The sequence below is a fragment of the Miscanthus floridulus genome, chromosome 1 (genome assembly GCF_019320115.1).
Source record: "Miscanthus floridulus cultivar M001 chromosome 1, ASM1932011v1, whole genome shotgun sequence".
Lineage (NCBI taxonomy): Eukaryota > Viridiplantae > Streptophyta > Magnoliopsida > Poales > Poaceae > Miscanthus > Miscanthus floridulus.
Window position 1 is genome coordinate 194,025,435 of NC_089580.1, and position 23,787 is coordinate 194,049,221.

General features: G+C 39.3%; 2 protein-coding genes across 7 annotated transcripts; one reads left to right on the forward strand and one right to left on the reverse strand.

Moving 5' to 3' along the window:
* Positions 1-2,649: 2,649 nt before the first annotated feature.
* On the forward strand, positions 2,650-11,662 carry LOC136552770 (uncharacterized). Its single transcript, XM_066544339.1, has 13 exons — positions 2,650-3,216; positions 4,221-4,290; positions 4,374-4,430; positions 4,738-4,793; positions 7,983-8,196; positions 8,287-8,373; positions 8,448-8,522; positions 8,613-8,693; positions 9,324-9,388; positions 10,052-10,277; positions 10,388-10,476; positions 11,177-11,291; positions 11,388-11,662. Exons 1-13 carry the CDS (start codon positions 2,768-2,770, stop codon positions 11,421-11,423), a joined length of 1,620 nt encoding a protein of 539 aa, XP_066400436.1. The 5' UTR covers positions 2,650-2,767; the 3' UTR covers positions 11,424-11,662.
* An 890-nt stretch (positions 11,663-12,552) lies between these two features.
* On the reverse strand, positions 12,553-23,497 carry LOC136507593 (kinesin-like protein KIN-UA). Of its 6 annotated transcripts, none has more exons than XM_066502288.1 (20): positions 23,205-23,497; positions 22,589-22,689; positions 22,360-22,482; positions 21,609-21,794; positions 20,630-20,851; positions 20,379-20,532; positions 20,127-20,276; positions 19,350-19,438; positions 17,774-17,890; positions 17,334-17,468; positions 17,008-17,190; positions 16,010-16,123; positions 15,762-15,887; positions 15,560-15,689; positions 15,376-15,468; positions 14,242-14,367; positions 13,449-13,574; positions 13,154-13,297; positions 12,947-13,075; positions 12,553-12,836 (listed from the first exon to the last, which is right to left on the reverse strand). In XM_066502288.1, the coding sequence occupies exons 1-20, from the start codon at positions 23,362-23,364 to the stop codon at positions 12,694-12,696; spliced, it is 2,751 nt and encodes a 916-aa protein (XP_066358385.1). In that variant the 5' UTR covers positions 23,365-23,497; the 3' UTR covers positions 12,553-12,693. The 6 variants fall into 6 exon arrangements, with proteins under 6 accessions (XP_066358385.1, XP_066358373.1, XP_066358384.1 ...); XM_066502276.1 differs by having other exon boundaries at positions 17,008-17,184; positions 17,678-17,890; XM_066502287.1 differs by having other exon boundaries at positions 16,010-16,117; positions 17,008-17,187; positions 17,678-17,890.
* Between the last annotated feature and the right edge of the window lie 290 nt (positions 23,498-23,787).

A 23,787-nucleotide genomic window follows, 5' to 3' on the forward strand; every position in this document is an offset into this window, starting at 1 on the left:
TTGCTTTGGACGAATGCACGATTTCAACTAGATGAATTCATGATTTCGATACCAAGACTGAGGGATGTTTGGTTCCCTGCTACAACCTGCCACATATAACATGCAGCACGCCATGCAATGTAAGTATGATGTTTGGTGCATACAAAAGCTGGGACAGCCACAATACTTTTCAACACAAAACTCCGCCACAGCCGTGGCGTCAATTTCTGCCGCGGCAGCTTAAGCGCCTGGTTGTGGCAGCAACGTGCTCTGAGTGGACCAGGAGGCGAGGACACACTAGCTATGAAGTCGATCTGAACCCGAAGATGAGAGCTTCTGATATGATGGCCGGGTACCTGCACAGAGGCGTGCAAGTGTTCTGCCCTTAACTTGGCGTCACTGGTGACGAGCTAGCGGATGAGGTGATGGGGCCTGATGGCGGCGTGACGTCGGTGCACATGTAAAATAGGATACGCTTTCTAGAATTGAGTATTGACATTTATATTTTTCGGTAAAGAGGGATTTTTATTTAACTAGGACCAGAGTTACAGTCATGGATTAAAAGGTCAAGCACGCACGCAAGCGCATGCCTCAGCCATACCGTAGTATGAACAGTTCGCCTAGCTAAATGAGCAAGCTCATGAGCTATTTTGTTACACTTCCTTTTAACCATTCTAATTTTACAGTCAGGCATGAATTCTTTCGCTTCTAGGACATTGAGAGCTTAAGTTTAGCCATCTGCTCTCTATGTTCTAAATGGTAAGTAGGTTTTGCTTATTTAGATAAATATTTTATTATACACTTAACTATATTGTGTCTAGATAAATAATAAAAATAATGAATCTAGAAAAAATAAAACGGCCTAAATTTAAAACGAAGAGAATATTATATCTATGTATATTATAAATATTAAAAAACCATCTTTTTTACTTCTTTTTTTTTTGACATCTTTTATATTTTGATGTTTTAACTTTGCATTTCCACGTATTATTAGGTTAAAACCCCAATGTTTATTATAGCTTTTATTTAAAATTCCTTTAATATTTTATTAAAATGAATTCTAGATCCTAGACTCCATCTTTAGCTACTACAATAACAGAAACCATCGTTTTAGCCTCCACTATGAGTCTTCAACGCTCAAGATGTTAATTTCTTTTATAAAAAATGTTTAATAATAAGGAAAAAAGTGTTTTGAATTACATTAATAGTACTGGTATGTTATAGTGTTTCATACAAATGATAAACCTCCCTAAAACAATAACTTACAAAGATATTACTATATATCTTTAATTAAAATAAATTGTTAGTGTTTTTGGTATGGGATTTATTAATAGATCATTTTTTATGATCTCTTAATAGACCATTTTTCATGATGAATGAATTATAGAAATACATATTTATCACTAATGTATGTATGTGTATTTGATATATACGGCGACTGTATCATGAGCATCTAAGAAGAGAGTGAATTGGATATCTAAGAGCATCTCCAACGGTTCTTAAAAAATCAATTGTTAAATCAATGAGTTTTCAAGTGGCTAAAAAAGTTGGGAGCGAACAATTTCCAAAATCTCGATCCTAAAATATATTTCAAATTATAAGCCATTCCAAAAATCTTGGAGAGTTAAAGCATTTTAAGTTTGCCCAAATTTATATATAATAAGATAATAACATTTATGGTACCAACTAAGTATCATTAGATGCTTCATCAATTATATTTTCATAGTATATCTATTTGATGTCATAAATCTTTATAATTCTTTCTATAATTTTGGACAAACTTGAGATGCTTTAACTCTCAAAGATTCAAATAACTTGTAATTTGGAACGGAGGGAGTAGAAGACAATTTTACTTCAGGCCTGAACTATTTTCAAATCACACCAACCACACTTAGATGTTCTTTCTCTCCACGTCCTGCCACCCTTCATATTGGCCGACAGATATGCGCGCGTATATTTTCCCATGTTTGGGTCGATTTTCCAAGTGCGGAAGATTGGGGGTTGTTGGAGAGCTTTTTTTTGGTCTTGCAAAAAGTTCAAAATTAGGGGTGGGTTTTGGAAACTCTTTGAGTCAGTTAAAACTTGGGGTCCAACATGGTATTTTCGTGTGCGGTGGGTTGATCTTTCTGAGTGCGGAAAGATCGAGAGTTGTGATAGAGAGATGTTAGAGTGCGTTTTTTTAGTCTTGCCAAAAAAAATTAAGGGGGTGTTTGATTTTTCCTCCTAAACTTTAGTCGTTGTCCCATCGGATATTTGGACACATGCATAGAGTATTAAAAATATACTAATTACGAAACTAATTACACAGCTTGCGACTAATTTGCGAGACTAATCTTTTAAGCATAATTAGCCCATGATTTGACAATGCAGTGCTACATTAATACATACTAATGACGGATTAATTAGACTTAATAAATTCGTCTCGTGGAGTACTGACGGATTCTATAATTTATTTTTTTATTAATATCCAAACACCACATACGACATCTTACATAATATCTCCTAAATTTTAGTCACCGAATCCCAACACGGCCTCACAGTGGATTTTGAAAACTCTTGGGTCTGTTTAAACCTGGGTCCAACACGGTCGCCCTGGCTCGTGGCGGCCTGGCCGACGTAGCTGCGGGTCCCACATGACAGTTTTGTGCTCTAAATCTTCCCTCCCCTGTTGAAAAGCCAAACAAAATCGCTGGGTTTAGCCGCGGTGCCTCTGTTTCTCTCTTCTCGCTTATTAGGGTTTCGGGATCTGCTCCGCGTCGCCGCCGACCAACCTCCGCCGCGCGACGCCATGGACTTCGATGAGTACGAGTATCTGGAGAAGACGGTGGAAGCGTCCGGAGCGCCGGCCAACGGGTCGTCGGGCCCCGGGTCGGGGGATAAGGACAAGGAGCGCAGCTCACGCCGCCGCTCATCGGGCGGTGACGAAGAGCGTGACGACGTAGAGCGCAGATCGAAGCGTTCTCGCTCCGAGGAAGGCCGCGACCGCGATAGGGAGCGGCACAGGGACCGCGACCGTGACCGGCACCGCAGCAGTCGGGAGCGGCGGGACCGTGACCGTGACGGCAAGGAGAAAGAGCGGGACAGGGAGAAGGACAAGGACAGGAGGAGCCGCGACCGCGAACGGGAGAAGGAGAAGGAGAGGGAGAGGGAGAAGGATAGGCAGCGGAGGAGCCGGAGCCGGTCGGAGCGACGCCGTGATGACGAAGAGCGTGATCGCTACCGTGAACGCGATGTCAGGTGCATGAACCAACTCAACTCGAGTTTATTGAAACAAACTGCGAAACGAGCTATATTACCTGGATAATTTTTTTAGGACTGACCTTTAAAATTATGCTAGAATAAGGCATTGCAAGCAACTACTCACAAATCTGTTTTTGTTTCACACTTGTTCCATACTTATAAGACCATTGTTAGTTTTAAACTATATTGATAAAATCAGATTACCACTAGGGCTTCCTACTTGTACCTAATATTTCTTGTGTCATATGTTATTGATGTAAGTTATGTGACATTCAATAGAATCGAACATCAGTATGCTAGTCTGCTAGAGTGATCTTATTCTTAAGACGTTTTTTCACATCAATCTGACCTGGGAATTCAGGTGTCGGATTTCAAATATTTTTTTTATGAATCTCTTATTATCAAAGCAGGAGACTTTGGCCGCCAACCACGGTGGCCACGTCGAGATTATTAGAGATTGGCATTCCACCAGAATATATGGCCTCATGTGGCTACTTATTTCCTGCATCCAAAATGTGGTCAGATGATCAGTGATGAACTGATGATGCCATATGTGGCTACTTATTTCTTGCATCCAAAATGTGGAGCTGAACTGTATATGTTTTGTTACAGAAATGTTGGTGTTGTTGTGCTTCTTTTGCTGAAGCACTGCCTTTTACTGTTAACAACATTCAGTGTTCGGTCCACTGCACAAACAAGACGTGCATTTTCCTTTGAGCAATTCTTTTAGAATAATATGGCCACAAAGGCAATGAAGGATGTTCATATTGCATTTTTCCTACCTCTGTCTGTGATATTAAGTTGCAAGAGAGAATTCTATACTTAAGACATGCTACATTTTGTATTTTTGTTATCCTTATAGCTGCTTAGCCTATTCGCAGAAGATGGTTGAACCTGTACTTTGAGACCAAATATATGTTGTGTACTTGCTATTCTATTATTATTTGAGCTTGTCTTTCTTATTGTACTATCTGTTCTTATGAAGAATTCTCTTTGCACAGACGTAGGAAAGAGGAGCCTGAACCTGAAGTTGATCCAGAAAGAGATCAGAGGACTGTGTTTGCTTTCCAGGTTGCTTTTTTGAACAAGTCTTTCACAATGTTGCTTTTCTAACCTTTCATCTGAGACTAACTTTTTTAAAATTACAATTGCAGTTATCTTTGAAGGCAGATGAAAGGGACGTATATGAGTTCTTTTCTAGGGCTGGAAAGGTGTTAATCGCTCTCACTGCCATTTTAATTTTTAACTACACTAGTCTGACTGGTGCTCTTGTATGCTCATACACATGGATGCATGATACACAACATAGTTTTCTAGTCTTTTCCCATAAATCAAACATATAATATTCTGGGGAGGATGTAAATTTGCTCAAATGCCTAAGTTGATAGATTCATGTTTATGGATTAGTTGTTTACCCACATTTTGTAGAGAAGAGATATCCGCTGTTAGTCATTTCTTTTCTTTTTTTGTTGATTGAATCAATTCTTGTGCTTGAACTGTTATGCTTTCTTTCTCTAGGTCCGGGATGTTCGTCTCATTATGGATCGAAATTCGCGACGTTCTAAAGGTGTCGGGTGAGTACTTGTATACTATATAGCAGCTTACACACCCCATGTTATGTATTAGCACTTTGCAGTGCATAGGCTTGCATTTCCATTTTTAACACGGGAAGCACTGAGGCAGCATACACTGTTTACTTTTGTTGCTTCAATTTCTTGATACACTGACCTGAAATTCTGTACTAGAACATAGAAACTTTGCAGTTAACTGGTACAGTGCCATGTTATGAAAATATATATCCATTTTTTGTGTCGGTTACTCATAGGGCTTGCTGTCAAGTTTGAGCTTATATGCTCTTGGAAGTTGAATAACATACAACAACAACAACATAGCCATTCAGTCCCAAGCAAGTTGGGGTAGGCTAGAGTTGAAACCCACCAAGAGCCCCGAGTCACGGTTCAGGTACTTTAATAGCTGCTTTCCAAGTACTCCTATTTAAACATAGATCTCTAGGTATATCCCAAGCTTTCAAATCTCTTTTTATTGCCTCCCCCATGTCAATTTCGGTCTTCCTCTACCTCTCCTCATATTATTAGCTTGGCTTAGGACTCCACAATGCGCTGGTGCCTCTGGAGGTCTCCTTTGGATATGGCCAAACCACCTCAACCGATGTTGGACAAGCTTTTCTTCAATTGGTGCTACCTCTAGGTGATCACGTATATCATCGTTCCGAACTCGGTCCATTCTTGTGTGACCGCAAATCCATTGCAACATACGCATTTCTACAACACTCAGTTGTTGAACATGTCGAATCTTTGTAGGCCAACATTCTGCTCCATACAACATAGCCGGTCTAATCGCCGTTCTATAGAACTTGCCTTTTAGCTTTTGTGGTATCCTCTTGTCATAGAGAATGCCAGAAGCTTGTCGCCACTTGATCCACCTTGCTTTGATTCTATGGCTAACGTCCACATCAATATCTCCATCCCTCTATAGCATCGATCCCAAATACCGAAAGGTATCCTTCTTAGGCACCACTTGACCTTCCAAACTTACATCTCCCTCCTCCTGTACAACTCCGCCAAAGTCGCATCTCATGTATTCGGTTTTAGTTCTGCTCAATCTAAAACCTTTAGACTCTAGTGTCTGCCGCCATAACTCTAGTTTCCTATTTACTCCCGCCTGGCTTTCGTCCACTAACACTACATCATCAACGAACAACATACACCAAGGGATATCCCCTTGTATGTTTCTGGTAACCTCATCCATTACCAAGGCAAAGAGATACGGGCTTAAGGCTGACCCTTGATAAGTCCAATTTTAATCGGGAAGTAATATGTGTTACCATCGTTTGGTCGAACACTAGCCACAACATTGTTGTACATGTCCTTAATGAGGGTCACGTACTTTGATGGGACTTTATGTTTGTCCAAAGACCACCACATAACATTTCTTGGTATCTTGTCATAAGCCTTCTCTAAGTCAATTAAAACCAAGTGGAGGTCCTTCTTCTGCTCTCTAAACCGCTCCATAACCTGTCTTATTAAGAAGATTGCTTCTGTGGTTGACCTTTTGGGCATGAAACCAAATTGGTTTGTTGATATCTACGTCGTTCCTCACAGGCGCTGCTCGATGACTCTCTCCTATAACTTCATAGTGTGGCTCATCAACTTAATTCCCCGATAATTAGTACAACTTTGGATATTTCCCTTGTTCTTGTAGATTGGTACAAATATGCTTCTTCTCCACTCCTCAGCCATCTTGTTCGATCGAAAGATATTGTTGAACATCTTGGTTAACCATACTATAGCTATATCCCCGAGACATCTCCACACCTTGATTGGGATACCATCAGGGCCCATCGCTTTGCCCCCTTTCATCCTTTTCAAGGCTTCTCTAACCTCCGATTCTTGAATCCTCCGCACAAAGCGCCTGTTAGTGTCATCAAACGAGTCGTCCAGCTGAACGGTGGTGTTCTCGTTCTCACCATTGAACAATTTATCAAAATACTCTTGCCATCTATGTCTGATCTCATCCTCCTTCACCAAGAGTTGCTCCATCTCATCCTTTATGCACTTGACTTGGTTGAAGTCCCTTGTCTTCCTATCGCAAGCCCTAACCATCCTATAAATGTCCTTCTCTCCTTCCTTCGTACTCAAACGTCGGTAAAGGTCCTCATAGGCCCGCCCCTTTGCCTCACTCACCGCTCGTTTTGCAGTCTTCTTTGCCACCAAGTTGAATAACATAACTCGTAATTTTTTTTTTTTGCGCGCGCATAATCTGGGTACCGTGGTAACGTTTTCCAACCTTTTTTTTATAAAGATGTCCCAGCTTTCTCAAATAATTGGTCTTGATAATAGACATGGTTTATGTATACAGGTGGTGAAATGGGTTTTGTGAAACTGAATGTTCTAGTGGCAGCAATAGAGCTGGATGTAATTTAGGGTCCACTGTTGAGTTGTGGCCTTGTGGGCAACCGATGAGCCACGAGAGTCTGCTCGTAGCTGTGAGGGCAAGTACTTTTACATGTACGCTTAATGGGTCCGATGTACTCTGTAGGTGTCTGTGAGGGCACAAGTTGAAATTTTTTGTCCTGCATAGAATGTGGTTTGTTTAGGTCACACTTAAGATTGTTTTAGTCCTGGGATTACTGAGTTTTGATAACATACTGGATCCTGGCTTAAATCATCAGACAAATGTTGAAATTCATGTTAAATTTGATTGGCTTCCTGTAGAAAAGTTTGGTTACGCAGTTAGTAGGATTGTGTGGTGGTATTGTTTTTTTTTTTTGCATGTCCATATTTGTGGCTTTTGTTCTAGTATAAAATAGCTGGTATATCTATTATGGTATTTAAGATGCTATTAACCATACTTGGTACTGTGTTTGCTCTAGTTGCGCTTTAATGATTATTACGTCTGCATTCTAGTTGTAGATGCATCTAAATTTTCATGCGGGAATATATTCATCAGTTTTTCATACTGGGCAGGAATATTTGTAATTTGGTGTATCTGCTGGGATAATCAGCAACTTATTGAGTAAGATGGAAAACAAGATCATGTTGGTGACAGTAAGCTGTATGGAGTGTCACAGTTCCACATTATTGGAGTCCATTTCAGTGCAAAATTGAAAAAAATGATCCAAAGTTCTGAACATAAATAACTTTAGAAGAAAGTTTGTTTCCATATAAAAAAAAGAAGAAAGTTTGTTTATTTTGTTATTGGTTGGATAGTCTAACATTCGCCATGCTATTCACATTATGCAGGTATATTGAATTCTATGATGCTATGTCTGTTCCAATGGCGATAGCTCTTTCTGGTCAGTTGCTTCTTGGTCAACAAGTGATGGTTAAGCCTTCAGAGGCTGAAAAGAATTTAGTTCAGTCAAATGCTTCTTCAAGTGGAGCTGCTTCAGGTGGAGCAAGGAAGTTGTATGTTGGAAATCTTCACTCGAACATTAATGAGGACCAGTTGCGACAGGTCCATACTCTACACATTATTATGTAGAATTTTTCTGTGTTTGGAGCAAATTCTCTTGATTGTTCATATTATTGAAAATGATCTTGCCAGGTCTTTGAACCATTTGGACAAGTGGAGCTTGTCCAATTGCCATTGGATCCTCTCACTGGGCTATGCAAAGGTTTTGGTTTTGTGCAGGTTAGTATTTCTCCATGAAGAAATTCCTGTTTCCGTTGGTGCTTAATTCTCACCATTTCTATTTCATCATTTAGTTTGTACGTCTTGAAGATGCAAAAGCGGCTCAGAGTTTGAATGGGCAACTTGAGATTGCTGGAAGAGTAATCAAGGTAAAAATATTGTTGGGAGTTACCAGCATTCATCTTGTGTTCCTATTTGAGCTCAGTTGTCTGACATTATGGTAAACACTTGTCGGCCAGGTTTCAGCTGTGACAGACCAAGCAGGCGTGCAAGTTAGTGGAGCTACAGGAGATTTGGATGATGATGAAGGTGGAGGCTTGGTGGGTTTCAACTAGTCTCAATTTTTATTGAATGTTCTTTTAGTTCTATTACTGTTGTTTGGAGTATGAATTATGCCTACTCTAACCCACTCCAACACACATGGATTGAGTTGGATACATGGGCATCCAAACGAGGCCCAAGAATAATTTTTTTTGGCAAACGAATTTCATACTATAGTATTTTTTAGTTTCCTTTTCCTGAAATTATATAGTTGGTTGAGTACCTATGGTCACTGTTTATCTACATATGCTTCCTCCAAATGAGCTAATGCATTTAGTCTAACGTTTGGTTCCCAATTTTGAAGCTCTCCGTATGCTGTACATAACAAAGATGCTAAAAGGATCTATTAATAATATTATCAGTATGGTTTTGTTTGCATGCTATTTTGTCATTCAATGTTACACTATCAGAGTAGCTAAGCATTGCTTCTATTAAGAATTGGGAGTTGCATTCCTTTGTAAAGCTAACATTCCAAGCAGACTCTCTTTTGGTTTTACATACATAAAAAGTGTGCCCAAGTCCTTTTGGTCTTTTCATGACTCTTTAAAACGAGCCTACTTAGTCTTATACAAAAATAGGTGTTCGTACATATTATCTATAACATTATGTTTGATGTGTGGTCCCTGCAGGCACTGAATGCCAGTTCCAGAGCTCTTCTAATGCAGAAATTGGACCGCAGTGGCATTACAACCAGGTACCTTTTTTTTAGTTGATTGCATAATAATCTTCCTGACATTTTGATAAGTATAACTCTTAAAAAAATATTTAGTATAGTTCCATTATTTGGAGCATATTTATTTATTTGTTAATTAACTGGTGGCGGAGCTGCACATTTGGTTACTGAGGTGCTGAATGGACTATTCCTCCATAATTTGATTTTTTTTTGTGGCACCGCAGAGACTTCATTTCATTTAGAATTCCATTATCTTGCTTGCTTGTACCAGTGCCATCATTTGTACCCAAATCTCTCATTATTGACCTCTACTATATTATCGTCAGGATTCAACCACCACTACAGCAACGCTGTTTCCATATATATATCTAGCTTATCAAGGTCATTCTCCATGGACCTCCTCCAGTTCTTTGGTGTAAAGTGGTTTGGCTGAAATATTCTGTTTACTGCAGTTCTAGTATTTAGTGCCAGTTGCACTGACTGCAAATTTCAGGATGGCGAATTAATGATGTTTGAACTTGACATATGAGGGGAAACTTGTTACAATATCCTTACCAGTTTGATGCAAATTTCAACGATTGGCTTCATAAGAAACTTGAGTTAAATTTTGTTATAGTAGATTTACCCTTTTGTGTGTCTTTGAATCTTACTCAATGGACGCGTCAACCTTTTGTGTTTCTGCAGTTTGACTGGTGGGATGGGCACTGCTGGTTTGATGAGTACTCCAGTGGTAATACCAACTGTATCTGTCCTTGGTGCTGCTCCAGCTGCAGCTCCTCTTCTGCACCCTACAGTGCCTGGTCTTGGTTCAATTTCTGGGGCAACTCTTCCAATTACTACCCCGTCTATTGATTTGGCTCCACCTAGTGAATGCCTATTGCTCAAGAACATGTTTGATCCAGCTTTGGAGGTCAGGATTTCTCTGCATTATTATGCCAAGTCATTTAATTGTTGCTCATGGAGTTTGGGGGAACCCTTTTTCTTTGTCATCTGTTGACCATTACCATGCTATTTTTGTAGACGGATCCTGATTTTGATTTGGACATTAGAGATGATGTTCAGGAGGAATGTTCCAAGTTTGGTCAATTAAAACATATTTTTGTAGACAAGTAAGTCCACATATTCATTTTTTAATAAATCCGTCATGCTTTGTGCTTAATTTTTTTTTCTGTACTCTCCAGCATGTGGCATTACAAATTTTCATGTAGAAATATATCATAAATCTGAATTGTGGAATGCACTGGGGCTCCTTAAACTTACTCTTAGGTTCTCAGCTAGGCCCATAAATAAATTCTCAAAAGTGTGATCCTGTGTCCTTAGAATTCACCTGTGCTTACATCCATTAGCACCGATGTAACTCATTTGTCGCTCCCATAGCTTCTCGTTGGTACCATTGGAATGCTCTTTAAATGAGCTTTTTGGGTGGTTCACTACAAATGCGGATCTGGGTCCATAATTGGAACTGGATTGAACTAGTTTTTTTAAGGACCCAGACCCTCACTTTTTTTATGGACCTAGGTGAGAATCTGGGAAAAGTTAGGACCCCTAATGTATTCCACTTATTCTTTAACATCACACTTTTGAGGTTATTAGGATTTTATTTGTAATTAGTCTGCAGGTTTGGATCCACTTTCACACCTTTTCTACTACTTCTAGCTTCCTCCTGTTCTACCAAGGCAGTTAGCACAATACCAGTGTGTACTTTTGCAAAGTTTTCAACAGATCTTCCTTAAATTGCCTTCAACCATTTTAAAATTTGAATCTATTCTCACTCTCTAACCCCTTACTGCTGTTGCCATTGCGGTGCAGAAATACTGCCGGTTTTGTGTACCTGCGGTTTGATAGTATAACAGCAGCTATGAGCGCACAGAAAGCACTTCATGGAAGATGGTTCGCAGGGAAGATGATAACAGCAACTTTTATGGTATATTAAATGCTACATCCCTGCTCTCTTGTTTGCAATTTTGCATTTTGAATCTCTATGATGAGCTTGCCTAAATCGTGGTGCTTAATTTGGCAGACCCCTCAACAGTATGAAATGAAGTTTCCGAGCTAGTGGACAGATGCTTGGTTAACATGGACATAGTTGCTTGGGCTCAGTACTGGCATTTCTACATTTTAGCGTTTTGATTTGAGCTTGTGTCAATTATTAGTGGAGGAAAATGTAGTGGCTTTCTCGTAACATTTTGTCATTAATCGGTTTGTAACATGGTTTATGTATCACCTCTACCATTTTGACAAGTGTGTTTTTTTTCCTTTTGCGAATCATAGTATAGACTCAGACATTTTCATGCACGCTCACTCACCTCTCAAACATGTCGCCTACCGTTAAAAGAACAATGAACAATGCTGTTAAGTTCTAGATAAATTTCAGTAAAATACGAGCATCCGTGAAGTGTTAGGTAGGTTCCATACACAACCAGCTGAGTCACGTTCGGCTCGTTAAGTGTGTTCAGGGCCAAAACGTGAGAGCAAAGGTCTCGGGAGATGGCAGACGGAAGAAAGAGTTGCCTTGCGCTGTTGCTTTGTGCTCGAATTGGAATTTTACTGTCTAATGGGGTTTCTCGTGCCGTTGACGTGACCAGGCAAATGACGTCGGATTTCGGTAGGTATAAGGTTATGCTCGACTATTGCGGCATGTCAAAACCCTGGAGGTGCTAGTACGTACCAAACTAATGCAGTTTCAAAGATTTCATGGTAGATTCGATGATATATATACTCATCCGTACCAACGTATTTGTCACTGTTTCATGTTGCTTCCTTCTCTGCGGCTGCCGCACTGACAGCGGACGGACGACAAATAGAAACTGCATCGAAACTGCTGTAGACGCTGTCTCAAAAAAAACACACACACACACGCGTTACACTTCTCCAGAAGTAAAAATGTTTAGTAGTCATATAAAAGTAATATTAATATTTATATCTTTAAATAAGTTTATTATAAAAGTATATTTTATGATTTTATTATACATCATAAATATTTATACTTTTGTGTATATATTTAATCAAAATTTAAAAGTTTTAGCTTCTGAATAAATAAGATGTGCATTTATTTTCGGATAAAGGAATACGAACAATAGATAGGCCGCCGCGGACGGACGGTGCTAAGGAAGACCGACACTGGACAAGAAATAGAGAGTCGGTACGAAAAAAAAAAGAAATGAATGTGCACAGGACTACTCTCATCCAAACATAGCTGTTTTCTTTTGCTGTTTGGATGAGCATGAGCGTGACAGCGTGGGACCTTCGGAAAATGGAATACATCATTTGCGTATGCATAGTATCATGAATGAGTCTACAACGGAAGGTTTGTCTTGACCATAGACTCATTGGATCTCTCTTAAAAAAGCAGGATTTGAATCTAAAGCCTTCTTAGCTAAGTTACGTGTATCTTCTCTCGGGGACTCCCTCGTTATGCGAAGCAGCTCCTTGATTCCGCCAGAAGCAATGATGTCACAAGTGTTGTCTTCTGCAAAGTTGTGGGTGATATTTGGTAAAGATACTGTACATGTCGATTGTGCACCAAATTCATGAGCTACACAGGGCAAAATGGTCGAGCGCAAACCTCTATGTACTTACCGTTCTGAGCTAGATGGCAAAAAGCAAGCTCAATATGTCTTCGTGTTGAAGCAGAAAACATAGTTGAATGGGCCACCATCCAAGTAAGAACACCATCTTCAATCAGAAGGGACCTCCCTTTCCTGTGACCTATTATTGAACTGAACAATCAGGAAAACTCGATGTATTCCGCTTCAATGGCACAATCTTCAGAAGTGCAGCACAAACCTTGGCATATCATCCGGGATTCACATTTTGCAAAGTTTGCTATTCCTCGTGCTATCTGGGCTATGACATCGGTGTGTCCACTGCGAAACATTCCCAGTAGTGCTTTTATTCCACCATCTTGTTTCAACATTAAGTGCAGCTTTTCTACAAAAGTACACATTTGATAGGTCATATCTTTATTCCCCCAAAAATAGATGTTCCACTTCTAGCAACTAACCTTTTAGATCCAACAGAATATGAATCTAACCATAATTTCAATAAAAAAAAACTAGAAAAAAAAGACAACAAGCTGTACCATTCCCACATAAATTGGCAATTGCGCCAGCCACCATCCGCAAAGTTTGAGGATCATCAGTTTTAGAAGCAACATTTGCTAATAATCGAGCTCCACCTTTATTCATAATCACTCCCTGGTTTGATCCTGCAATATCAAGTGTCAACATAAATACATAATGCTTAGGATGTAAAAACTAGGCTAATATTGATTTAATTTTACCACAACTTATTAAATAGTTGAAGCTATAAAGCTGTGTGCATCACACACTAGTGGTGGTCAGTGACCAAACCAAGCGAGAACATGTAAGAGCCCTCCATAGTTCGAATGAGACAATATTAGCATATCATATTAACAAATCTCCATCCATGAGATGGCAAAAATTTGCACAAACATTGTCTCCAATGTGATTCAATTCTTTTGAACTTTACTACTAATTCAATTACTATTTGAAACTAGATTATTCAGCTTTAGTGGATATAAGACTAAAACATCAAAACAGTTCAAGAAAGTGTGAACTTATATGGAGATGCAATGCTTAACAAATTCACATGCATATAGAACATTTCCGTCTGTAATGATGATAGATGAAAGTGTCCATCTGTAATATTTCTTTAGCAATGCAATAATTTGGTATTCACATGTCAAAGGAATTCTTTAATGGTTAAGATACACATGTTGACAACCATTTTGCGGTATAAATGATGATAATTAAGAAATCCTGGCAGTGAGGTTGTAAATGATTTTTGGACCATTTCGACCAAACTGAAGAGAAATCTGAATGGTGCTTTGTTGGAAACTATGAATCAATTACCATTCATTGCCAAGTTAGCAACAGCACCAGCAGTGACTCGATGAATAGTGGTGTTTTCTGATGTTTCTAGAAGGGATAGAAGAGCATCGAGCCCTCCTTCCTCAACGATTCTTTCCTGATTAACATCTGCAATCCCAAAAATGGACAAGTGAGCAAAAACTGGTCATAATCCTAATACTTCATTAGAAGTATACGACGTTTTCAATCTGAGTTGTGAAACTCTACTTCAGCCGCTAATATGTTCTAACCTATTTAAATTCGTCACATTAAAATAGTATTATTAGGTTTGTTAAAAAATAATATTCAAGTGATAGATCATAGATACCAGTACGGAAACAGTCATAATTAAAGTTACTGGAGATTTGGTCTTGTGCAAAGCATCATGTTTGAAAAGAAAGTAATTACTATCTACCTTCTAGAGAACAGAAAGCATAACATAGAGTTACAGCTACTTGTTCAAGAGAAATGTTGTAGTGAAAAATTATAGTCAAGGGAAATGTTGTACTGAAGTTATTTTTTGCAGTATCATACTCCCAACCATACAAGCACACAGAAAAATGTTAGAAGCTACAGTGTGGTAGCAATTCATTTTGGGTCCTGGCCAGTCCAGAACTCCAGATTGAATTCATATCAATAATAACATAAAACTGTTAGGCAAGAAGGCTGTCTCAACTCACTGTGAGTTGATTCGCTTGTGTATGTGGCACAGATCTCTTTTTTTTTCCACAACGGCAAAGCCGAATTTCATTACTTGAAAGCAACGAAATTACAAAAAGTTTTGTCCAACGAACCATACGATGCGCCTAACCAAAAGCCAAATTGAAATGAACTCAAAGGGTTCATCCAACTGCGTGTGGCACAGATCTCTGTATGTGTGCACTGGTACATTTAACCTTTCTTCCTATCTTACTGCAATCATAGTACCATACACAGATCTCTTTTTTTTAGAGAAAAAAACTCAACAAACAGAGTATGCAAATGGAGGTATTATTTTCATTTATTAAATGCTACCAAAATCCCAATACTTCTTTTTGTAGGTTTCCTATGTTCAGATAAGTTTTCCATACAAATAGGCTCACGGAGATCAAGGCAATGTTAAATATATGCACAGTTGCAAGGGGAAAACTCCCAGACCTTCAGCAGCAAGATTAGCAACCACCTTGACAGCATGGATCTGCACATCTAGATCCTCAGACTTCAACAGAGCAAGCACATTTGGAAGACCAACTGGGTGTCAATTGGGCCAAAACAATTGTCAGGATGGCAGTTCAAGAAAGACAAATGTCTGATCTGGTAGTCTTCCATGATGTAAAGTTACCTTCTTCAAATATCTTTGATATAGTACCCCTCTGACCAGATAGGGCCTCTCTTAATTTTCCTGATTTGGACACAAAAGCTGTGTTGCCTAATCCAGATCCTGATCTAACCATACTACATGATGTTTTAGACTGTCAAAGAGAAAAATTACATATAAGAAAATAAACATCAAAATATCAAAGGGTACAATAACAGAACCGTACCTCTTCAGCACAATTATCAGACACAGACTGTTTCAACCTTACAATTTGATCTTCAAGGTCTTGTCTCTGGCTCATTTCCTGCTGCACCTTTTCTTGAGTAGACTTCAGTTCATCATATATTAATTCCTGCAATAATTACCAAATAAACAGGTAACCGAGAATTACAGCAAATTGAAAGTAAACAAAAACAACCATTTCTTTATAAGAATCACGGACAGGGTCGATTAGCTAAGACTGGTTTGCTTTACCTTCTCTGAAATAAGTCCGCTGACCTTTTCTTTTAGTGATTGTACTTGAATTGTAAATTCTTCGGTCACTTTGGTTAATTTCTTTTCCATTTCACGGGCCATACTTTCCTGCAACTGGAATATACTTTGGTCACCTTCTCTAATGATAAAAGCAACACTTCATATTCATTTGAGGACATCTGTGCAGCATTCAATCGTTTCGATATAACTCGACCATGCAACATATACAACCCTGGCAACCACTTATAAGATGAAATGCTTTGACTCACTGAAACACACCTATGAACTGCACAGTATTTATTCCAGTGCACATAAAACAAATTCCCAATGCTAATTAGGCCGGTTGAGTACACCATCTTCTAAGCCTATATAACAGAAAGGTGAAAATATAAGCTGTTAAATTCATGTAGCAATATTAAATTAGCATTGAATTAGGTTGAAAGTGGTAGAACTGCTTGCACATTTCCATTTGCAGGCACAAGACATTTTATACAGGAAGTTAAACAAGCCTTTTCCATTGTAGATTCAATCTTGTTAGTCAAAAAATCAAATATTATGGCAATTGATACCTGACTAATAAGTGGTTTTATTAGTCTGGATTTTGGAGATGGGAATTTCTTATCAATGTGCAGATATTAAATATAATTGAGACTGGGAGTATGAAACTCTTAAAACAACAACAGCAAAGCCCTTTCGTCCCAAGCAAGTTAGGGTAGGCTAGAGTTAAAAACCCAACATGGACACCAACAAAAAGGGAAAAATAGAGAGAAAGAGAAAATAATTATATATAACGCAACTCTTATAGTCATACAAAACTGTGTTTTACCACTCAAAATACAACTTAATCTGTACTGGTTACAGAAGAAAAGAGGGGCAAAAATACATAATATCCAAGCATGACAAGTCTAGAAACCAGAATTCAAAAGTATGTCACAACTTGCCTATTTACTAGGTGTAGCACTATCTGATTTCAATAATGGCTGCATCTTTAAGTTTACCTGGGCAGAACTCTGAGCATCACACAGTTGCTGTTGTAGTACACTCATGCGATCTTTCATGCTTGATGAACAGCACCTTTCTTCCTCAAGTTTCCTTAGTAATTCTCCCATTTCCTTCTCATGCTCTTTAGTTGTATCGGTAAGAAATTTCGTTTTTGAGAGGTTCTCAAGCTGTTGCTGCTGCTAATAACAGATCTTATGTCAGAATAGCAACATTGTCATGAGATGAACTTTTTCAATGCAGCAGCAGTACAATGTTAAACTAGAACCAAAAAAAAAAAAGAGCAATGCATAAAGAAATATATAAGGTGGTAATGTCAAGCTACCTTGTTTTCGTTGAGCAATTTCTCAAGCTCAGTGACCTGTTTGGATAACAAATTATTTTGGTCTCTCTCTTTGTCTAAGTCCTGCATCAATTTTTTGACTGCAGATTCCAATTGACGCTTTTCCTTCTCCAGATTCTGGGTTAATAAATCACTTGTTATATTCTTGCCCCCTGAAGCAAGGTTTTATATCATGATACTGAAGAGGGTCGCACTGAACGCTGTGAACACTTTTGTGAAAAGCAAAGTGAATGTACAAATAATTTTATATTTGAGGGAAATACAGCAGGCAGAGCACAGCTTCAAATTTGCATCTCATAAACAAAGCAGTGGACCATAAAAGATACCTCAATTTGCATGTTAGAGGTCATTCTTAAATCATGGAATGACCTCTCAGATTCTTTCAACCTTTTTTCCATCTGCGTTTTTTCACTTCTTATAACCTTTTGTTGTCTCTCCATCTCTGATGTGAGTTGGTCGACCTCACGCTCCATCTTCTTGTAAAGAATTTCGTAATCAACCTCTTCCTTCAGCTTCATTGTGTTCACTACTTTCATTGCCTGCAAATCACAAAGTAAAAACCCAAGAAATAAGTTTTAACAGACTCAAAGAAAGCATCCCAATCTCAGAGAAAAATGTGGTTACAATCTTCAATAATCCAGTGTATTTGATTGCATTACAGTACCAAAAACAAGAAATGGATTATTATCATAATCTCAGAAGTCTATGACTACACAATATGTGCAAAGGACACAAATTTTGTGTCCATGGTTACTGGCATCCCCTATACCAGAGGCCACCACTAGTGTTCCATGGATGATGGCGTTTACTAGCACGGATGACTGCCAGGGGTGTGTGTGTGTGTGGGGGGGGGGGGAGGGGTTCTTCACGTATTTCTTTGAGTTGGCTCACAGGGAAGTGAGGTTCAGTTCAGCCCGTAGGCACTCATTGATTCAGGGTGTTGCAGCCTCAAGCAGTAACTGCTTCAAAAGGCAGGTAGGTAACTGACTAATAGCGTTTGCCCATCAGAAGCAGTTTTGTTGTCATGTGTTGCTATGCTCGTCTACAGGGGATGCCAGAACCCAGTCACCAATGTGGAAAACTGCAAAGTTGGGTTTGCTACTTTGCTTTCACGATCATAATTCTAGTTTTCTACCACTGAAGCAATTGAGATGACATTACCAGCTCGGTAGTAGGTGAAAGTGCATTAAGTTAAACAAAGGCAGGTGCATTAAGTTAAATAAGTGGCGCCAAGCATCTGGTGTCATATGTGACAAAAGGGTACCACAGAAGCTAAAAGACAAGTTTTATAGGACGGCGATTAGACCTGCTATGTTGTATAGTGCAGAATGTTGGCCTACGAGAAGACGACATGTTCGATAGATAAGTGTCGCGGAAATGCGTATGTTGCGTTGGATTTGCGGTCATACAAGAAGGGATCGAGTTCGGAACGATGATATACGTGATAGATTAGGGGTAGCACCAATTGAAGAAAAGCTTGTCCAACACCGGTTGAGATGGTTTGGACATGTCCAACGGAGACCTCCAGAGGCACCGGTGCATAGTGGAATCCTAAGCCAGGATAGTAACGTGAAGAGAGGCAGAGTAAGACCGAAGTTGACTTGGGTAGAGGCAATAAAAGGAGACTTGAAAGGATGGAATATACCCAAAGACTTAGCCTTAGATAGGAGTGCTTGGAAAACAACTATTCACTGCTGGGTTTCAACTCTAGCCTACCCCAACTTGTTTGGGACTTAAAGGCTTTGTTGTTGTTGTTGTTGCATTGAGAAATACATGTCTGGAATTGACTGCAATTTGGTAATGCTTAACCATCATACGACAGTGAAAAATTTGTCTCAACTACTAGGTTCAATAATCTGATGTGTCTGGGTTTAAGAGCAAGGTGTTTCCACAGATATGAAAAGAGAGAACCAAAATTCCAGTATTACAAAAAACACAAGAATATTGAAAAGGAAGGCAATGCAACATTGGACCAATGGAATGGTGAATTGAACTTACCCTCTGCCCAAACATAACTGTGCTTGAAGTTTCTGAGTAATGCCTAGCAGATGGACCTATTGTCACAACAAGAGAAGTCCTAGCAGTCCCTGCCAATTGAAGACTTGAGCAAATGTCCACCAGATGTTATAGCAAAATAGTTACTATTATGTCATTCAAAATGAATTAATCCACTATTAATCGATATCCAAACTGAATTAATCAACACATGAAGAATACAATATGGTTTCAGCAGTGCTATCCCCCCCCCCCCCCCCCCCCCCCAAAAAAAAAAAAATCCCCCATTTCTTAGCTTCCTGTGGCTTCAAAAGTCCAAACGTGCATGTTCCAAAGGTTTAAGATTTTGTATGAAGACTTTACACCTAACATGACTAACTTATACAAAATACTTTCCCTAGCAAAACTGTAACTCAGCCTGCATTATGCAGTGATTCCTGCCAATCATTACTGTAAATAGTTCTTTCCAACACTATTCGTTCTTTAATAATTAAATGGGAACTTCAGACACAAACATCAGGACATCAAAGATGATAACCAGCAACTAAGAAACATGGCACCAATCGAAGTTAGACTTGGAAAGTGTGACACATATCTCATCTTTTTCTTTTGTTCAGCTAGGAGTTGCACAGTACATGCCGCTGCCTTCTGCTAAGAACCGGAGTCATGTAAGAGATATTTTTAGAAGATGCCATCCCGATAGCCTAGTACTCTCTAAAGGGAGAACTTCAGCAAACAGAAGCTAGTAATCAACAAACAACATAAGCAAATCATAAGCACCTCCAAATGAATCACGGAGTATCCTTGTAAGCTTTGAATCTCTTGTGGGTATATGGGGACTATTTTCTGCTAGCGCATTAATGCATTTTCCTAAGGAAGTTAATGAAAGATTGATGAACTTGGCTTCTTCAATCATGTGACCTTCACTTCCTGAGAAAAAAAGGTATTATAGAGCAATGAACACTTCTGTGACAATATTTAGTAACCAACTTGATTCGCAATAGAAAGATAAAATATGGAGATAAGTCTTACCTGATTTATCAATTCGTTCTGATCCAGCAAGGTCAACAATCAAGAGTTTACTTTTGAGAACAAGTGGCAGATCATCAGGAAAAGTGTCATGTCTATCATTATACAAAGAGCTACTACTTTCTTCTTTTCTTCTTGTGCTTCTTTGCAAATGGATCTGAAAAAAGGCATCAATAGTGCATATCCATATCATTACTTACGGAACCTAAAATAGGAGTGATAAAAGAACTAATTGTTGCAGTGCAGGAACATACAATTAGAATTGCATGACTACGAGATGATTCCGTGTTCATCTTAGTATTAGCAGCATGACGATTTGCCTCACCAATTTGCAGAAGTTGAAAAACATGTTCAAGATCTTTAACTTCAACTATTGCAGCACCTGGCAAGGAAACTTCACCAGTTTTTGCATCTTCTACTATTGGAATATTAGTCTTCTCTGGGGCCAGTAAATCATGGACGGATTCCAAGTACAGCTATACAGCAAGTAGGTACAAGTTAGCATGATAAACCAAACTCAAATGATAAGCCACCATTTGTTTAGTTATAAAGATGAAACTTACAAAGGATGGATGGAAAACTTGCCAATGAACATCTTAAATATATTATGCCATCTTTTGTCCATTTTAATAGTACACAGTAAGAGGTCTATATAGTAAACTTTGAGACTTTCTCCCATCCATAAGACCATAAGATTCGTATGGCCGGTTAATTTAGCATGAAGAATTATATAATATAAGATGGGTAAACCACATTTATAGAAATTTACATCTGCATAAGTGTCTTGCTCTATGCCTTTATGGATTGGCAGTTAAGTGCCGAATGAGATGACAATAGTCAGAGCCTCTCGCAATTCATAACCTATTTAACATAACAATTTACCATCAAAAAAACATTCAAGCAAGTCGTACACTGTGTGTTATCTTCTTGTCTTCTTCCATAACCAGTTCAATTAGATTGACAGAATATGTAGTTGTATGATTGAAACAAGTCACATGACCATTAACATATAAATAAATGTTATTCTTGCGCTAACAATAAGTAAGCAATTCTTCGAAGCTAAATTACATGATCATCAACATATAAATATGGCTGTTTTGCAATAACAAAGCATCAATAAACAATAACGCCAATAAGAAAGTCAAAGAAATTCTACAAAAATATTCATGAGCGCTAATTTAAAAAGTGAAAAAAAGTTAAATAACAAATTATATCAGTTGTTGGGAATAAAACCTGTAGATATGATATGGCGACCCAATCTGTTTCAAAAGACAGGCTAGAAAGGATATGCTCCAATGCTCTGACCATTATACCACGTTCAGAAGGGTCATCTTTCCCAAGTCGACCAACTGTGTATGTTTTGCCAGTACCTGTTTGACCATAGGCCATTACTGTCCCATTATAGCCTTCTAATACACTCTGCAAAGGTAAATCGACAGTTATTTTATTCTTATTAAAAAAATGTAACTCTATGACTACTTGTGCCTTTTTCCCTCAAACGCGCAGGAGAGATGTGTACCTTTATATTAAAGAGAAAGAAAGAATGGACCCTTACAACACAACCCCAAAATCTCAGTAGACAGATAAAAGGGGATGCAAAAAAGAAGCATTAGTCAAAGTAGTTTGTCAAGCAACAGAATTAGAAAAGGAAATCATGGAAATGCAGAACTGATGACCTTTTTTAACGCAATGCAGAACTGATGACTGACTGTTGTAAAATATTACTTCACAATGAAAGAATTTTCTAGTCACTATACTAGAAATGCAGTGCCCACAAAAGGAAATTAATAAGCAAAGTTGAGAGGTTTTGTTCTGAAAATATTAATAATCAATTATTATCACAATTCAACCATGAGTTTATAGTGGCTTAAATATTGTAACAGTTGTTACTCCAGGTTACAACACTAGCAAATCTACATTTCTTTTGATTTGTTCTATGTTGCACATCTAAATTAATTAGTGGCATCTGGAATGCATGACTTGCCTCAACCACGGGCTTTGCCACTGCCTCATACACACGTTTTTGTGAAGCATTTTCACTGAAGACCTCATCGAATTTGTAGGATTCACAGCTCCAATTATTTTTCTTCAGTTTCAGCCTCTTGGACTACAGAAAACAAGATCATCAACACAATCAGCTGCAGAAAAATATATACAGTTCACGTGATTGCTGATAAAGAAACTGAAGGGTAAAATGGGATGGACAAGCTAACCTCAGGCTGCAACTCAACACAACTATTAAAGTCAGCACCATGAGCTAAATCCTCTGAATTCTTCGGCCGGGGCCTTACAGCAACTCTCACTCTGCATGAATCTGTGATTGTGAAAGGCATCTTTATATCAGTTCCGAATTAATAGAGCAACAAACTAAGTTTCCATGATAATGAACCGCAGGTCTACCAAAATCAGAACAACACAGTGCATCCGAAAAGCGCCTGTTACGGTATATGACAGTGACATCAGTGCTATCGTGCAACAATGAACCATCAGTGAGTAAATTTGGTGCAAGTGAGCAGGCTTGACGTGAACAAGCTGACCATTAGGGAAGGGGCTACTGCCTGAGGGATATATTGGTGCCATAACGATCCCTGCCTCAGAAGCAACAGCGAGCTGCCAATGCAGCACCGCTTATCTCCCCCCAACTGCATCTCCGTTACCATTGCAACACCCCCGCTTCATTTCAGCTCTCAAGTCGAATCGATTACGAGCCTAGAGAAACCGACAAAGCGAAACCGCGAAACCCCAACACGCGCCTCCGCGACTTGCTGACGGGAACAAGGGGGGAAAATGCATTCTCCGATCATTCACGGGGAGATAGATAGTAGGTACCAGCGCTGCCGCTGTGGTCGGCGGCTGGCCGCGACCTCGCGGGGGACGGGGAGGGGCGGCGCGGACCCGGCGCGACCGACTTGGACCGCGGGCTGGCGCCGCGGGGCGCGCCATGCCTCTCGATGGGCCGCGCAGGCGCCCACCCGGCGCCCGTTGCCATCGCCGCCGCGGGAGGCACGAGTGCGGGTGGATCTCTCTCGGCGGCGGGGCGAGCTGGGGAGGCGGAGAGAATCGGAGAAACGGGAGGGATTGAGGCGGCGTCAGGCGTGGTGCTGGGGTTGTGGTTTCGTTTCCGTTTGTGTTTTTGAGTTGAGGCGCGCACGACGGCGACCGTGTGGGGGTGGCCGTACTCAAATACTGCCGTTTGTTAGCTTACATATCGTGGGAACACAGCTGTTGTGTTCCTCAATTAATTGCGAAAAAAATCACCAAAATATGAAAAACACTAACATTGGAAGACAAAAAAATTAATTACTCCCTCCCAAAATAAATGCACGTCTCACTTCGAGGAGTCAAACTTTTTTAAATTTGACTAGAAATAGAGAAAATATTATCAACATTTGTATTTCCAAAGAAGTTTATT

What these genes read in the sequence shown, in the direction of transcription:
- LOC136552770 (XM_066544339.1), top strand. Translation starts at nt 2,768, where the DNA reads ATGGACTTCGATGAGTACGAGTATCTGGAGAAGACGGTGGAAGCGTCC. An exon ending in CGACGTTCTAAAGGTGTCGG is followed by an intron (nt 4,794 to 7,982) that starts GTGAGTACTTGT and finishes CACATTATGCAG; the next exon opens with GTATATTGAATTCTATGATG. An exon ending in TTGCTGGAAGAGTAATCAAG is followed by an intron (nt 8,523 to 8,612) that starts GTAAAAATATTG and finishes CTTGTCGGCCAG; the next exon opens with GTTTCAGCTGTGACAGACCA.
- LOC136507593 (XM_066502264.1), bottom strand. Translation starts at nt 23,364, where the DNA reads ATGGCAACGGGCGCCGGGTGGGCGCCTGCGCGGCCCATCGAGAGGCAT. An exon ending in ACTCCGTGATTCATTTGGAG is followed by an intron (nt 19,439 to 20,126) that starts GTGCTTATGATT and finishes TTCAATTGGCAG; the next exon opens with GGACTGCTAGGACTTCTCTT. An exon ending in ATCCCGGATGATATGCCAAG is followed by an intron (nt 13,076 to 13,153) that starts GTTTGTGCTGCA and finishes GTTCAATAATAG; the next exon opens with GTCACAGGAAAGGGAGGTCC.